General features: G+C 40.0%; 1 protein-coding gene across 3 annotated transcripts in view; it reads left to right on the forward strand.

The window, feature by feature from the left end:
• The first annotated feature begins 15,495 nt into the window (after nucleotides 1-15,495).
• Nucleotides 15,496-18,104, forward strand: part of UGGT2 (UDP-glucose glycoprotein glucosyltransferase 2) — a 178,558-nt gene continuing 175,949 nt past the window's right edge. For 2 of the 3 annotated variants that reach the window (XM_045869607.1, XM_064585944.1), the window contains exon 1: nucleotides 15,496-15,762. In XM_045869607.1, coding sequence (XP_045725563.1) covers nucleotides 15,611-15,762 — 152 coding nt within the window. In that variant the 5' untranslated portion in view covers nucleotides 15,496-15,610. The remainder of the gene's footprint in view (nucleotides 15,763-18,104) is intronic. The other variant, XM_064585946.1, reaches the window with a different exon arrangement.

Genomic DNA, 18,104 nt, shown 5'->3' on the forward strand with positions numbered 1-18,104 from the left:
GTCTCTATATTTACTGCTTTCTTTCTCCCACCCCTCTCCATTACGATCCCCCCATCTGCCCTCTTTCTTGAATATCACTATGGATCTAAGGATATTTTTTGCTCAGTGTACTATAATTAATTACTGTCATCTTTTATTTCAGGCTATTGTTAATTTGACTAGTGGAAGGATCTTCAAGCTTTCTGACCTATTTGAATTCCAACTCATGCCTCTACTCTTATTTCATACCACTTTCTCTGTGAAGTATTTGTTACTGGGGGTATTAGGGGCCCTCTTCACCTATTCTCCCATTGCGTGTTGCTTATATCTCCATGACCATAATTAACACTTTTGCATGATCATTATTTACAGGTTTGTCTCTTCACCCGCCTGTAAGACCCTGAAAGAGAACACATATTTATACTTGATAGCCCCAACGCTCAGCATAGTGACTGGTGAATATGTATTCTGACTGGTGGAAGGAAGCCATGATTTCTCTTGTTCAGTTTATTTCTCCTCTTCAAATTTGTTCTCCTTTTTTGGTCTTTTTTTTCCCCCATTTTCTTTTATTTCAGTTTTATTGAGGTATAATCGACATACAGACTTGTAAGATATTTAGGGGCACCTGAGTGGCTCAGTCAGTTAAGCATCTGCCTTCAGCTCAGGTCATGATCTCAGGGTCCTGGGATCGAGCCCCACATTGGACTCCCTGCTCAGCAGGAAGTCTGCTTCTCCCTCTCCCTCTGCCTGCCACTCCCCCTGCTTGTGCGCTTGCTCTCTTACTCTTTCAAATAAATAAAATTAAAAAAAAAAAAAGAATTGTAAGATATTTAAAGTGTACATAATGGTGATTTGATATATGAATCCGTTGTAGAAGGATTCCCCCCAGCTACTTAATTAACACATCCATCACCTCACCTACTTATCTTTTTGGTGTGTATGAGAACATTTAAGTCCTAGTCTCTTAGTAAATTTCAACGTTATCAACCATAGTCACCATGGTACACATTAGATCCTCAGACCCTATTCATCTTTTAGCTGAATGTTTCTACCCTTTTACCAACTCTATCTACCACTGACCCCACCTCCAGCCACTGGCAACCGCGTTTCTATTGCCTTTCTCTGTTTGCCTTATCTCACTTAGCGTAATGCCCTCATGATCCATCCTTGTTGTAGGAAATGGCAAGATTTCCTTCTTTCTCAAGGCTGAATAATATTCCATTGTATGTATATACCACATCTACTCTATCCATTCATCCGTTGGTGGATACTTCTTCTACCTTGTCTCTGTTCCATACTTACTGAAGCATCAAGGGGCCACACTCTTTTGCAAGAGGAAGAATAACCTCCTCAGGAATTTTAAAGACATGGTGCTTTTCTAAAACATCCAGTGATGTCCTCACAGAGCCTTTTCAGGTCTTTTCAATGGAGTCCCACGAACTTGAAACTCAAGCACTATGCAACTTTCTTACTGGTGCTTCCCTGGTTCCTAGGTGAATCACTGGGATCTGAAAATGAAGGTGATGACAATGTCATAGCAAAGAACTTTCCCTTCTTTTCTTTTTGAAGATTTTGTTTTTAAGTAATCTCTACCACCAAAGTGGGGCTCAAACTCACGGGATCAAGACTCACCTGCTCAATCAGAGGGGGAGACGAACCACGAGAGACAATGGACGCTGAAAAACAAACTGAGGTTTCTAGAGGGGGGGGTGGGAGGATGGGTTAGCCTGGTGATGGGTATTAAAGAGGGCACATTCTGCAAGGAGCACTGGGTGTTATACACAAACAATGAATCATGGAACACTACATCAAAAACTAATGATGTAATGTATGGTGATGAACATAACATTAAAAAAAAAAAGACTCACCTGCTCTACCGACTGACCAGCCAGGTGCCCCAGCAAAGAACTTTTCTTGGTCACAGGGCTTACCACCCTGGACTACAGAAGGTTCCTCAGTTTTAACCAGTTACCCAACTAAAGGCATTTTTAGTGCCATAATTAATAGTAACCATTTAAAAAAAATATATTAACTTTCCTCTCTTATAGCATTGAATTGCCACACAGTTAAACTTTAGGTGAATAATTTCTGATGAGTCCTGGCTGAAATGGCTGCAAAGACTGGCATGATGCCATTGTTATCAGTGACAAAATGCTGATGTCTTCTTTTACCTCCACAAAAACCACAAATGATGTTTTTCTTCAAGCAATTAATCATGGACTAGTTGGATATCACTATCAGGGTCTTTTTAAACTGAGTCAACAAAAAGTAATAGCTAATAGTGGTCTACAGAGCACTTTATAATTTCCAGAGTGCTTTGAAATACCTTATTTTATTTTAATCTTCTTCAAAAAAATCCATATTTTGAGCCCAGACCCATGTATCCAACAATCTAATTATCTCTATCTGGATTCCTTACAAGTGCCTCAAACTCACTAAAACTCATCAGTTCTCCTAGTTCAGTGAATGTCCATCATATTCACCTACTTGCCCAAGCCAGAGTCCTGGGGATCATCACCACACCTTTATTTCCTTTTTTTTTTTTTTAAGTTATGTATGTATGTATGTATGTATGTATGTATGTATGTAATCTCAACACCCAACTTGGGGCTTGAACTCATGACCCCGAGATCAAGAGTAGCATGCTCTTCCAACTGAGCCAGCCGGGGGCCCCACACCTTTATTTCTTTAATGTGTCCTTCCCTCACACATTCAACCAACAGATATTTTGCATTCTGACTTCCTAATATCTTGAATGCTACCCATCTCCTTTCCATATGGTACATCAAACTCAATAGCCCTACTCTACTGACTCGCTCTCTCTTACCTGAACTATTTCAATCATTTCTTATGTGGCCTTTGTGGCTCATGTTTGCTCTTCATATTGGTGTAGAATAATCTTTTTATCACATTTGTCTGATAATACACTCCCTCACTTTAAACCACTCTCAAAGGTAGCATAGAAGTATGGTTCAAAATTAAATAAAACTAATTCATTGTATAAGAATTCAGGCTAGTGGTTAGCTGTGGGGAGGAGGTTGTGGGTGATGACTGCTAGGAGGCAGGAGGAGTATTGTCGATATGTACCATCTTTTTTATCTGGGTGGAGGTTCCATGAGTGTGGTAGATACATGAAATTCATTGAATTGTTTAAGTATGTGGACACTTTCCTGTATATATGTTTTTCTTCAATTACAAAGTTAAATAAAAACATAATTGATAAGACAGTGATCACCCTATCAGGACTGAGCAACAGTTTTAATGTTTTCTAAATGTCTTCATCATGGTGAGTTTTTGTTGTTGTTGTTTTTTTAAATCACATTCAGAACCAAAGTATTCTGGTCCCAATAGTTAATCTTCAATGACCAGCAGAAAGTCGCATACTCATTCTTACATGTATTATGGGGAGTTGGGATCTACTGATTTGTTTCATACCATGATGATAATGTACCACCTCATTGTAAACATTCTCTCTTCCAATGGGCAACCATTCAACCACTTTAGGGGATGAGTCCTGTCAAATCTCCTTTGTCACCACACTTGTTTAATGCCTGTGTGAGGCCGTTTCGTGAGACAGACATTTTGGTGTCACTATCATCAATATGCTGATGCAGGCTCAACTCTATTCCAGCTGGTATTGCTATTCAATTCTTACAGCCTGGCTGAATTAGAGATAAAAATGAAAGCCAAATGCTTAACTATAAATCCAGACAAAACAGCAGAGACACAGGGAGGCAGAGAGACACCTTCTGAGTCCACGGCAGAAATCATTCTGACATTTTAAATTATTGAAATTTGGAACACAAATTTTGGGTGAAGATATGACATAATTTCCAACACCACTTAATAAAAATCCACACAAATATTCCCACCAGTTTAGGAAATGTCTGAACAGAAAATTCTGCTACATGAACATGAACATTATAATAGTAAGAAACAAAGATAATCTCATAAAGCACCTAGTAATGAAAAAATGATATATTGCATTATAATATAATAATAATATAATGTGACAAGTATATAACATAATAATATAATTAGTAATAGATTTGCCTTTGCATGTGCCTACCATGTACTAGGCATTCACAAGGCATTGTTTATATACATTATTTTATTTAATGTAGTTTTACATATGCTTCTTGTGATGCATTACAACGAAGTAGAAAAACAACGAGATGTTCACCTAAGTCAGTGCCATTGTTCTTAGAGTTCTTATCCTCTCTTTGTTGTTTTTTGGGTATCCATGAAGTGCCCACACCGGCAAGTTAATCTTCATTATTAGAGTCACATATGTTAATATATGAACATAATACACTAAAATGCCTTAGTCCTGAATCCAGCTCCCCAGCAACCAACTGCCAGGAAATTTTGCTGCACATGAATGAGGTTGCCCACCTGGTCATAATGTACCCTCTGATCTGTTTTTACCTATTGCCTAGTCCCACTATGATGCTTCTGAGAAGTACATCCACGTGCATCCCACTTGTCTTTAGAAGGTGCATCCCCAGATGTTCTGGATACCAAATGATTCAAAATAAAAGCTCTCGGGGGCATGAGACCAAAGGGCTAGTCTAGTGAGTGGTTATTCAGTGGGAGGGAGGCAGCAGGATCACAGAGCTAAAGGGGTTGATGTGAGGAGAGAAGTCTGAACTCCGGGGAAAAGAGTATAGAAGCCAAGGATGGATAAAGCAGGGCCTTTGTTAAGCCGCGTATCCTGTGCCCCCTTGGGTCATGTCCATGTCCCTTTTTTTTCTAGGGTAGTTGCAGCTGGGAGAAGTGAATGACCTTTGAACAGACAGAGCCACTCCTGCAAATAGGACTCTGGCAACTCCAGCTTAGGTTCAGAAATGCATTCACACTAAATTAAAAATGAATGATATCAGATTAACCGTGGAAAGGGAAAGGAGAAGAGGGAAGAGAAAACAAAATGATACTGGACCCCACAGTGGAATGGGCACAAAAAGGAAAATAAATAAAAAGATTTTCCAAGTCTGCTGACGTTGTAAAACCTCCCCTCCCTTTCATCTCTCTGCCCTACTCAGGATCTCCATCTGACACAGTATACACAAGAAATAAATTCCCTATTTGGTGTGCTACTTCAACAGCCTTCATGCCTCTTTCTTGTCTAGAATCCCCCTTTCCTAATTCTAGAGCTGAAATATGCACTCAGAAGCAGACGAGAAGGTAAGCGGGAAGAGTGAATTTCCCTGGCTTCCTTTTCTTAGCTAGGCAAGAATAATCAAGTTTTGGCTTTTGAAATGAAACAAATTGTTATTTGATTATATTACTATCAGTTGCTGGATCAGGAGGATTTTTTAAACCAAAATTATACAAATGACGTACATTTTCTTGGCTCATGATACTTGACACAACTAATTTTAGACAAAGCGATTTTTAGCGTTTGCAGCTGCAAATATAACAGATTCAAGACAACAGTCACCACGAAATTTTGATATTTTGCTACTTTTGAATTACAGTATTTTTGAAATAAAGGCACTTCTTAACGTACTGCAATTTGACTTTCAAGTGATTCTTCAACCAATTAAACACAAATTATGGTACTTATACTAGGCTACAAGATATTTACTTATGGCGTATAGTCCTTGTCCTGATGTTGCCTTACAAATTGTCCTCTGGCTTCTGGAATGTCACCCCCTCTAGTTTCCAGGCTAATTCTTTTCCTCTAAATGAAACACTGAGAGCAAAGAGATTACATGGGTGCAGCAAACACAGCCAGTTGTCTACACAATCCACAACACTCCCTGATTCCTCAGCAACAGGATCCTAATTTTGTTGGGAGAGATAGGGGAAACGTGCCTGCTATAAAAGTACATTTCCCAGACTCCACATGCAAGGGGTGGCCAGGTGGCAAAGAACTAGTTAATGAGGTCAGAGGACAGGCTTCTGGGAAAGTTTATTAAGGGGATCCCACTCTATAGACACCCAGGTTTTGCCTATTACCCTTTCTCTTTCCTCTTCCTCCTGCTGGGAATCTAGAGATGATGACTAGGGATATAGGAGTGATCTGTAACGTGAGGTTAAAATCCACACATTAAAGATGGCAAAACAGAAAGGCACAAAAGATTGGGCACCTTTGAGCTGTTATAAGCAGTTTCAGGCTCCTTTATTAGTTTCATGAGAAAAAAATATAATCTCTTGCTAGTTCAGACTACTCTTTTTGGGGGTGTTGATCATGTCAGCCTAACTCAATCTCTTTTTTTTTTTTAATTTTTAAGAAGTTTTTCATTTTAATTCCAGTATAGTTAACATACAGTTTTATATTAGTTTCAGAGGTACAATGTAGTGATTCAACAATTGTTGCATTACTCAGTGCTCATCATGATAAGTGTACTCCATAATCCCCATCACCTATTTCACACATCCCCCCACCCACCTCCCCTCTGGTAACCATCAGTTTGTTCTCTATAGTTAAGAGTCTTTCCTGGTTTATGTGTTTCTCTCCCTTTTTTTTTCCTTTGCTCCTTTGTTTTGTTTCTTAAATTCCACATATTAGTGAAATCATATGGTATTTGTCTTTCTGTGACTTATTTTGCTTAGCATAATACTCTCTAGTTCCATCCGTGTTGTTGCAAATGATAAGATTTCATTCTTTCTTATGGCTGAATAATATTCCATTATATATATATATATATATATATATATATATATATATATATGGTGTATATATATGTGGTGTATATATATATATATATATATATATATATATATATATATATATATCTCACATCTTCTTTTTCCATATATACCATCATCTATTGATGGATACTTGGGCTGCTTCCATAATTTGGCTATTGTAAATAGTGCTGTAATAAACATTGGGGCACATGTATCCCTTTGAATTACTAAATCTCTCAAGTGATATATTGAGAGATAATCTGAGTTAAGTATTGGCAAAAGAACAACAACAAAGAAGAATGTCTTGTACTTACATAATTTATAGAAATTATTTACTTGAATAGCTCATAAATTAGGTCTGAAAGTAGTTCCAAAACTTGTTTTTCAAAAATACTTTGACCAATTAGGGACGTAAAAAACCAAGATCACAATGAGATATCACCTCACCCCTATCAGGATGACTCATTAAAAAAAAAAAGAAAAAGAAAAAGAAATTTTTGTGCACTGTTGGTGGGAATGTAAAATGGCGCAACCACTATGGAAAACAATATGGCAATTCCTCAAGAAACTTTAAGTAGAATTTCCATACGATTCAGTAATTCCACTTCTGATTTTAATCTGAAAGAATTAAAAGCAGGGACACCAAGAGATACTTTGTTCATAGCAGCAATATTTACAACAGCCAACAGATGGAAGAACACAAGTGTTCACCAGTAGAAGAAAGCACAAAATGTGGTGTGTACATAAAATAGAATATTATTCAGCCATAAAAAGGAAGGAAATTCTGACATATGCTGTAGCATGCATGAACCTTAGCATAATGAGGACATTATGCTAAGTCAGTCACAAAAAGACAAATACCACATGATTCCACTTACATGAGGTATCTGGAGCACTCACATTCACAAAGACAGAAAGTAGAGTGGGTGGTTGCCAGGGGCTGGTAGGATGGAGAGTTGGGGAGTTGTTAAATGGATATAGAAAAAACTAATGATAGGGGCGCCTGGGTGGCTCAGTTGGTTAAGCGACTGCCTTCGGCTCAGGTCATGATCCTGGAGTCCCGGGATCGAGTCCCGCATCGGGCTCCCTGCTCAGCGGGGAGTCTGCTTCTCCCTCTGACCCTCCCCCATCTCATGCTCTCTCTCTCTCATTCTCTCTCTCAAATAAATAAAATCTTTAAAAAAAAAAAAAGAAAAAACTAATGATGTATGGTGACTAACATAACAATAAAATTTTTAAAAAAATAAATGGATACAGAGTTTCAGTTTTGCAAGATGAAAAAGTCCTGGAAGTTGGCTGTACAGCAATGTGAATATACTTAATACTACTGATCTGTATACTTAAAAATGGTTGAGATGGTAAATTTTTTGTTATGCACGTTTAACCACGATGTAAAAATACTTTTGCCAGTTGTAACATCTGATAAAATGTCTATTCCCTGAAAAAGGACTTCCTGGGATATTGTTTAAATAGGTAAATTCTGGGGGTGCCCAGGTGGCTCAGTCATTTAAGAATCTAACTCTTGATTTCAGCTCAGGTCATGATCTCAGGGTTGTGGGATTGAGCCCCACATTGGGCTCCACGCTGGGCGCAGAGCCTGCTTCAGATTCTCTCTCTCCCTCTTCCTCTGCCCCTCCCCACCCCTGCATGCATTCTTTCTCGAAGAAAAAAGAAGAAGAAGAAGAAGAAGAAGAAGAAGAAGAAGAAGAAGAAGAAGAAGAAGAAGAAAATCTCAAAGAAATAAATAAAAAATAGGTAAATTCTGAAAATTAACTTCGTTGCTTTAGAGTCATTTTGTACATTCTTTCCACTGAAAACACTAAAAAGAAAAAGAAAACCCAAATATTCTAGAGAAGTTACAATTCTATTCTATTCATCATTTAATATTCAATAAATATTTGTTAAGCACTTACTATAAGCTAAACCCCATGCAAGGACTAGAGAGCCATGGTGACAAAGACCTTATTCTACATCTTGGCATAATAGAAAAGATAGGGGCTTTGCTGTCAGACCAGACGAAAAAGAATGAAAGTGAATTCTAGCTAAAAGGTACAACATCCACATAAAACAGTACACCAAAGGCCTTGGAAAATTCAGGAAATGAAAAGTAATTTTAAAAAATAAGGAACATGATAATGAGGTTGAGGACAAACCCATATGTCATGGGTATAATGGGGTCAGAGTGTTAACAAAAAAGTTTTTTTTAAATGTAGGAAAAAGAAAATATTTATAGAAAGATTCTCTAAAAACTGACATACTCTAGGAGAGGAGATTTCTAATTTTTTTTAAAGATTTTATTTATTTATTTGAGAGAGAGAGAGCACAAGCAGGGTTAGGGGCAGCGGAGAAGCAGGCTCTCCACCGAGCGGACAGCCTGATGTGGGGCTAGATACCACAACCCTGAGATCATGACCTGAGCTGAAGGCAGATGCTTAACTGACTCTAACAGGCCCTGTTGGAGAGAAGATTTCTTTTATTTTTTTTTATTCTTATGTTAATCCCCATACATTACATCATTAGTTTTAGATGAAGTGTTCCATGATTCATTGTTTGTGCATAACACCCAGTGCTCCATGCAGAATGTGCCCTCCTCAATACCCACCACCAGGCTAACCCATCCTCCCACCCCCCTCCCCTCTAGAACCCTGTTTGTTTTTCAGAGTCCATCGTCTCTCATGGTTCGTCTACCCCTCCGATTTCCCCCACTTCATTCTTGGAGAGAAGATTTCTAAACAGCATAACAGGACCTAGAACACCAGTGGAGGCTCTTCCAGGACATGAAGAAGCCATGGCCAGTATTCAATTAAACATTTAAAATCTAAAAGTGTGTCAAGCAGTATATATGTAAGGAATTTCAATTTAATTCTGTAGGCAATGGAGAAGCATCATTTTTTAAGACATCGACATAATTTGTTTTGTGGCTCTTTATTCCACTTTGTAAACATTAGGAACTATGTCACACACAAGTGAAATTGTGCACTTACCGCCTTTCTTAAGAAGTAGACTATTAATATCTTTGAAGACCTATCTTTGATCTCATCTTCTTTTTCTTACTCAGAGATAATCAATATGCTGAATTTTGTGCTAGTTATTCCCTTGCTTTCATTAGAGTTTGCATGTATCTCTAAAGGTTATATTGTTAAGTCTACCTGTCCTTGAACCCTGTGTAATAGAATCGTAGAGTATGTATTTTGACTCGCTTTTTCACTGGTACTGTGTTTTTGAGGTTCATCCATGTTTATCTACATATCTGTGACTCATTTATTGTCACTGCTGTTTAGTATTCCATTGAACAAATAAGCCACATTTTGTCATTGTATTTCAATAGACATTTCAGCTATACCCAGTTTTTTGTTATCATAAACAATAATTCTATAAATAATTCTTTCTTGTATAAGTTTCCTGCAAAACTTCCTTCAGAGCAAAGTTTGGCCTTCTAGGGCCCATGGGCCAAATACGTATAGCTTGTGAGTTAGGAATGGTTTTACATTTTAAAATTTTATTTTATTTTTTAAAGTTTTATCGACTTATTTTTAAGTAATCTCTACACCCATCATGGGGCTTGAACACACGACCTCAAGATCAAGAGTCGCATGTTCCTCTGACTGAGCCAGCCAGGCGCCCCTCCATTTTTAAATTTAAAAAAGGCAAAAGAAAATGAATAGTTCATGGTATGTGACAATAGGAGATTTTCATAGGTCCCTAAATAAAGCTTTTTGGAACATACCCACGTCCATTTGTTTACATACTGTCTGTGGCTGCATTCATGTGACAATGGCAGACGGGTCATCCCTACTTCCTTCAGCCTGTAGTCACACCACCTATTCTTGAGACCGCCTCCTCCTTTAATTCCTGTCATGTTTATTGTCACATGCCAGCCCTCTAGATCTTCTCACACAAAACTCCTCATTGTAATCCCCCTTTTATGTACTGTACTGCCCTCCCAACCAGACGACAAAGTCACTGAGGGTTTGAGACCACGTTTCATGACATAAATGTGAAGCAGCAACTCTACAAATGCTGATTTGTGTTGCTGGTAATTCATGACGTAGACTCAGACGCCCCCCTAGGGGCTGAAAGGATTTGTGCAGCTTCTCAAAGTTCTAGATTCAAATCCATGAAATAATTTGATAAAATTTACTAAAGCTTTTTATTTGTTTATTTGCTCAACAAGGTTTCTGAAAAAGTATCTTCTTCTGGAGGTGCCTGAGGGGCTCAGTCGGTTAAGTGTCCTGCTCTTGGTTTCAGCTCAGGTCATGGTCATGATCTCAGGGTCCTGGGATCGAGCCCCGCGTCAGGCTCTGCACTCAGCCGGGAGTCGGCTTGAGGATTCTCCCCCTCTGCCCTCCCCCCTGCACACACTCTCTCTCTCTCAAATAAATAACACCTTTTAAAAAAAGTATCTTCTTCTGACTTCCATAGAATTTTATTGACTTTTCTCTGTAATAATTTATTGGTATATGTTATGTTTCACTACACCATAAACCCTTCGAAGACATTAACCATTTTATTCACCTCAGTATTTTTCCCAACATATGATACAATCAGCTTCCCATAGATGATAAACAACATATTTTGAATAAATTGGTGAGTTTGTGCATATAACTGTACTAACTTCTCCTAGATGTAAAAACGGGACACATGTTTGTCTGATACCAACATGTTTCAATCCTATGTGTGGTTTTTTTTTAAGATTTTATTTATTTATTTGACAGAGACACAGCAAGAGAGGAAATACAATCAGGGGGAGTGGGAGATGGAAAAGCAGGCCTCCCAGTGAGCAAGGAGCCTGATGTGGGGCTCGATCTCAGGACCCTGAGATCATGACCTGAGCCAAAGGCAGATGCTTAATGACTGAGCCACCCAGATGTCCCAATTCTATGTGTTTTGTGAAAGAAACAAAACAAAATAATAGAAGCAATAGAATAGTGACTTAGCAAACTTGAATGCATAATTATAAAATATTGACCATGTATGTAAGTATAAAAGGATGTTGTTAAATAGTAGATGTCAAGTTCTTATATCATCCCAATTGATTAAAAAATTATCTATTTTGTATACTTAATTTGCTATTTGAAAGTCACTGTAGTAAATACACTACAGTAAAAAATTTCCTGAAACATACCTGGAGTTAGACATTTGTGAGGCATTTGTAATAGATGTTAAATAAAATATGCAAAATTATAAAAATCGAACTTACTGACACTTAACAATAACTCATTTGATTATGATTTTAGTATAATCTTGCCTAGGGAGCAGAAATATAATAAATTAAATAAGTCTACAAATTCTTCCCAACTGAAATGAAGAGTAGGACATTTTCTTGTACTTAAGATATTCAAATAAAAAATGAGAAAAGGGTGGGGCACCTGAGTGGCTCAGTAGTTTAAGTGTCCAACTCTTAATTTCAGCTCAAGTCATGATCTCAGGGTCATGAGATTGAGCCTGGCGTCAGGCTCTGCGCTCAGTGGGGAGTCTGCTTCTCTCCCTTTCCCCCTCCCCCTACTTGCACTCTTTCTCTCTCTCAAATAATAAATCTTTTTTAAAAAATGAGAAAGGTGTCTTTGTTATAGTAAAGGAAATCTGGAAGACCTATTGGGTAATATTTTTTAAAAGCCATTTCAGCTGTGAGACTTCTTTAGGTAGAGAAAATTAAAGTTTTATTATATTATATAATTTGGTAGTAACTTTATCCTCACATAGCACCACTATTTTCATGAAATAAATATAGTCCATGCTGTACCTACCTAAAAAAAATTCAAGATGATTTATGTTATTAAACACAATATTCATATTATGAAGCACTCATTAATCACTTCTTCCACATACAATGAAAACTGCTATCATCATCAATTTTCATTCATATCACCCTGATGTGAATAACTTTGAATAACATTTTGCTAAAAAATATTCAAGTACAATTGTGTCCCTGAACTACATTCACTTCATAGCCAATCTGTGCCAAAGGGTTATTGATAATGAATGTTAGAATGCTTTGCTGCTCCACTAACTTGAGTGACCTTCGCTGAGTTATTCAATTTTTGCATTTTAATATTTCTATCTGTACGTAGAAATGACATATAGAAGAGACTTCAATCTCAAGGCTCTCAACCTGGAGAGTTTCCTGGGTGAAATTTGAAACTGGCTGCCATACTCAGAGGACAAGGAGAAATCGAAGAAAGAAGCAGACCACTCCACATTGGTAGGTGGCAGTTTTAAGAAGCAAAGGAACTTTCTTACAAGGCTTGTTCGGGACAACTGCAAGACAAGTAGATCTGTGCACCCACCTGCCAGAAGCTTAAAAGTTTATACGGAAGCTTTACCAGAGTTCAGTCTCCTATACAGAGCAGATGGTCTCAATAATATTACTCTCCGAAGGCTGCTTCCTCGAAGCGGCTCCTGATGTGGGAACGGTGGGCAGAGCTTACATTCCAAGGACAGAAGAGAGAGTAAGGAATCCCATCGCCCGAGTCCGGCTCTGAGGTCAACTAGCAGGTCTCTTGATGATCTCCTCCAATGATTGCATTTCACCTAGTCCTATTCTTTTGTTCTGCAGATGAGGAAACAAGCCCAAGGATGGTCAGTCTAAGGAATATTTCAAACCCACTTAAATTTCTAGGAAAATACTATGTAAGCTAAAAGGTATAATAATTATGTAAATAAATGACCCTGGATTAGATTAATTTCATTCTTTAAAAGAGAAATGTAGCATTCCTCCCCACTGTGAACTTAAATATACTGAATGTATATATGTTTTAGTAGTGTCCTTTCATAGTGTATTCTATGTGACTCTTCATGCCACAAGTCATTTCTTAAAAATTTGCAAACATCAGATATGCTTTCATTGAAGACATTCACTGTAAATATCTTATTTCCTTCATCCTACAATTTCAGTCAAAATTTCAGTCCAAGAATAAGTGCACATGAGGAGTTAATCAAAGCAAATAGTTGTGGAAGATTCATAATATATATTTCCATTATGTTCTGTGGATAAAAATGAAGCTCCTTACTCATCTGCCTTAGCTTTCTGCCTACTTATCCAAAAAAACACAAGGACTGTTCAATATTTATTGAGCCCCAATAACATGTATTGTGCTAGGTATTGCAACGGATGCTAAAAATAAGTAAGGCATGAGTCCTGAGGGAAAACACCACCTCTAATAGGAGAAATAAGTAAGTACTGTATTCAAATTCTAAAGTGAGAATTACAAATGATATATGACCCGGAAAATAAAGAGCTTATGGGAATTTGAAGGAGGGATAGACCATATCAAGGAGGAAAAATCAGGAAATGAAGGCTAAACTTAGAAGGTGACACCTGAGTAGAATTTCCAGAGCAAGGTCTTCTAAGGAAAGGCATATACTAAGCAAATGAAGGGAAATGAAAACAAACAAACAAAAAAAGATCAGCAGCTTCAAGAGATCTAGATTCCTTATGAGGCAGGGGAGTAACTGGAAAAAAGGAATGGATCAGTGCATTCTCAACTACTTTTCCCAGCTACTCCTTCTCTTTACTGTATATTTTAATATTTATAATAAATTAACAGCCTTCTGAAGAGAAAAAGAATCATTCCTGACTAGGAGCCAGAATCTCGAGGCTCCACCTCTGCCCAGTTAAATAAAACTGAATGTTTTGATTTGATGAATCATATGTACTGGAAAACCACTTAACTCTGTTGCAAGGTTTTGTCTTTGAGCCTGATGTAGTAAATGCAGGAGCTTCCGGGTCAGACCGTCCTTGGTTTAAATCAAGACCCAGTCAAAGCTGTGTGATTTGGGCTGATAATGACATAAGCTACTGTCACTTTCCCATGCATTTTTCACCCGTCACCCTCTAAACCAGATCCTCTGAAACTTTAATGAGCACAGTACCACCTGGGGTTCCTGTTAACCTGGGGATTTCGATTAAGTAGGTCCGGGGTGGGGGCCTAAGATTCTGCATTTCTAATGAGCTCATAGGTAATGCTGCTTCTACCTTGTGGACCACGTTTAGTCCAAAGGCTAAAAGCGGGGTTTCCAGCCGGCATTATCAGTATCACCTGGGAACGTGATAGATGTGAAACGCAAATTCTTGCCCCCTCCCCATACCCAACACACACACACCAGATCTACAGAATCAGAAACACTAGGATGAGGCCCAACAACCGGTGTTTTTGTTGTTTTAAGATTTTATTTATTTATTTATTTGACAGGGAGAGAGAGAGAGAGCACAAGCTGGGGGAGGAGAGGAAGAAGCAGGCTCCCCACTGAGCAGGGAGTCTGACTTGGGGCTCGATCCTAGGACCCGAGGATCATGACCGGAGCCGAAGGCAGACGCTTAACAGACTGAGCCACCCAGATGTCCCCCAACACCCAGGGTTTTAACAAGCCCTCCAGGTGATGTCACTGGTTTCCAAACCTGACTGCCCTCTTGAATCACGGGGATGGGGAGGAGGGCGGGGTGGGTTAAATACTACTGGGCATCAGGCTTTCTCAAAGCCCTACCAGATGATTCTAACATGCAATAAAATTTAGAAGCCCATAAAGTAGACAAATGAACCTCGATGGGCCTTATTTTCCTCGTGTGTAAACGTGGATAAAATCCACAACAGTTCCTGCCTTTGCTTCCAAATTTTGGCATGTCCACCCAGCCTTAGTCGGCGGCAATCCCAGTTCGGTCTCCGGGAGCCAGCCTCCCCTCCCCGTGTCCCACAGCCTTGCCCGAGAACAGGAGGCCCGGATCGCAGACTGGCCGGAGCATCGGCCACGCGGCGGTTCGTTCCGGCACCGCCCGCACCTACGTGGATCCAGGATCCTGCCCCGGGGGGCTCCCCGGACGGCGCCGGAGCGGGACGCGCATGCGCTCGCTGCCCGCCAGGCCCGGAGCGCCGAGTAACGGACTCGAGCTCCCCCCACCGGAAGTGGGCGGCCGCGCGACGCGGGGAGCCGGCGGTACCGTGGCGGCTGCGGGCTGTGGGCGCCGGGTCCGAGGGGCTCGCGCTTCCCTCTCCGCGCCATGGCAGAGGCCGCAGACGTGGCGCGGCTGCTCCTGGGCTGCACCGCGCTGTGCTTCTCGCTGCTCGGCGCCCGGACGGCCTCGGCGTCCAAGGCGGTGACGGCCCGCTTGGCCGCGAAGTGGCCGGAGACCCCGCTGCTGCTGGAGGCCAGGTGGGTGCGGGCCGGCCCCTCTGCCGAGCCCAGCGCGGAGGGACGGTCGGCGGGGCTGTGGGCGCGCCGGCGCCTGCCGCCCCTCGGGCCCCGTCTCGCCGGCGGCCGGCCCTCCAGCTCCTTGCAACCGCTGCGGCAGGCGTCCTCGTGCTGGGCGCCGGAGCGTCACCACATCCCCTGCGACCCCGAGCGCGGCACTCCCTTGCAGTTCCTACTTTGCCTCCTCACCCACGGTTTTCCAAACTTCGGGGCCTTCAGCTCGTTTGGATTTCATTAGCGTTTACGAAAAAGAAAGGAAGAACGGGAGCTGGAGGGTGGCGTTTAACGCAGGCAACTTCCACGGATGTAGGCAGTTCTTTTTAGGAAACGGTATTGGAAGCACCTAGTTTCATAGCCACACCACTGATAGGCTCGGCTTCTAGGCTTCCTGCGGAGAAGGCGGTTTCCCACAAGTTACTTCTTCCCTGAAATTAGTTCGTAAGATATCACTTTGCAGAAACAAAACCTATAGCTGTTGGATTTTGCTCTTAGTGTTCTAGAAGTTAAACAGAATTTGAAAGTTCCTTTCTTTAGTTAGCATGAACTTTTTTTTTTTTTTAAAGATTTTATTTATTTATTTGAGAGAGAGAATGAGAGAGAGCACATGAGAGGGGGGAGGGTCAGAGGGAGAAGCAGGCTCCCTGCCGAGCAGGGAGCCCGATGCGGGACTCGATCCCGGGACTCCAGGATCATGACCTGAGCCGAAGGCAGTCGCTTAACCAACTGAGCCACCCAGGCGCCCCAGCATGAACTTTTAACGCCAGTTTTGTCGGTTCGCCCAAGAAGCAGCTTATGGTCCTAAGAAGAGTCCGTCACCTGGCACTACATTGCATATTTAAGATACTAACAGTTTTTTAATTGAGATATGATTAACACTACATATTAGTTTCAGGTGTAATAATATTCAGTATTTATATATTGTGAAATGATCATAGCCATAAGTCTAGTTAACATCCATCACCTAACATAGGTGCAAGTTTTTTTTTCTCATGTTGAGAACTTTTAACATCTCTTTGCAATTTTCAAATATGCAGTACAGTACAATTAACTGTAGTCACCATCCTATACATTAGGTACCCATGACCGGTTTTACAACTGAAAGTTTGTACCAGTTAACCTTAAAAATAAGTTACCAGCAAAAATGGACTTATTTGGGAATAATACAGAATTGCAGTTAGGAACAATCAAACTGTGGCAAAGCCATAGGCAAGTCTAACAAACAAAGGAGAGGAACATTATTTTATGGAGACTGAGAAAGTTTGGAGGGGTTGTTTTGAACAAAAAGTCTTTGGAGAAAAGCCAGAGCCAGTATGATGACAGTTTCTCTTTGGCTGAGTTGCAGGACTAGTCAGTTTCTTGTAGGAGATGCAAAATACATCTTTCTCTATTAGGCCTATAATTGATGATTCCTATTGAAAATTTTCTGTTAGGAGTCTGTAATTGACAGTTCTTCCTGTAATTGACATGGAGTGGTACAGGGACCCCCCCCCCCTTCTCCATCCCCAGTCCACTTCAGTGAGGTTTCTGTTTAATAATTTTTACATTTCACCCTTTTGATCAAAATCTTTCCTTGAAAGCATCACTGACCAAAAGTCAGGTTTTTCATATTTAGTGGTTTTGTCCCTCAGTGCCAGAAAGGGTCTTTCCTGATTGTCTTGTCCTACATTGATGGAACGTACATAGGGGTTGGAAACCACTTAAAGCCACATTTGAGTAACAAGGAAGGGAAGTGCCTCAGAGTTCTCCCTCCTAACCATTTAAAGTCTCTCTGATTTCAAGAAAGTATTGGAGATCCTCTCCTAATTGAGTACATCATTTTTATAAAAGTTTGACAGGCGACTAAATACAAAAAAATAATTATACAAAAATAGAAGAAGTAACATAACTTTCAAATTGTATTATGGTTCTAAATGGGGCCCCTAGGTCAGAAAGTTTCCAGCTGAAGGTATTTATTGGCACTTATTCCGACTTAAGAGAGAAAAGTTCTCCCTATGGAGGCAAACCTAGAGTCATGTGTGCCTCCTGGAAGTCCCCACTTAAAGTAGCCACGAAGGCAAAATAGTGACTACTGTAAGAGCGAACTGAAAGAATTCACCACGTGCATTTGAGAGATTCATGCAGGTATAAACATGAGGCAATAATGAACCTTTTGCAAAAATAGCAAAACTTCAAAGGTGTATTAAAACAGTATTATCTCAAAAGAACCATTCGAAAACAGATGTTATCCAGTAATACAGCCTGTAAGGTTGCAAATTCAAAAACCATGAGTTTGAATAAGAATTCAGAATCATAATAGTGCAGAT

This window comes from Mirounga angustirostris, unplaced genomic scaffold, assembly GCF_029215605.1.
Source record: "Mirounga angustirostris isolate CCGP_5_RB_7025 unplaced genomic scaffold, mMirAng1.0.hap1 SCAF_3, whole genome shotgun sequence".
Taxonomy (NCBI): Eukaryota; Metazoa; Chordata; class Mammalia; order Carnivora; family Phocidae; genus Mirounga; species Mirounga angustirostris.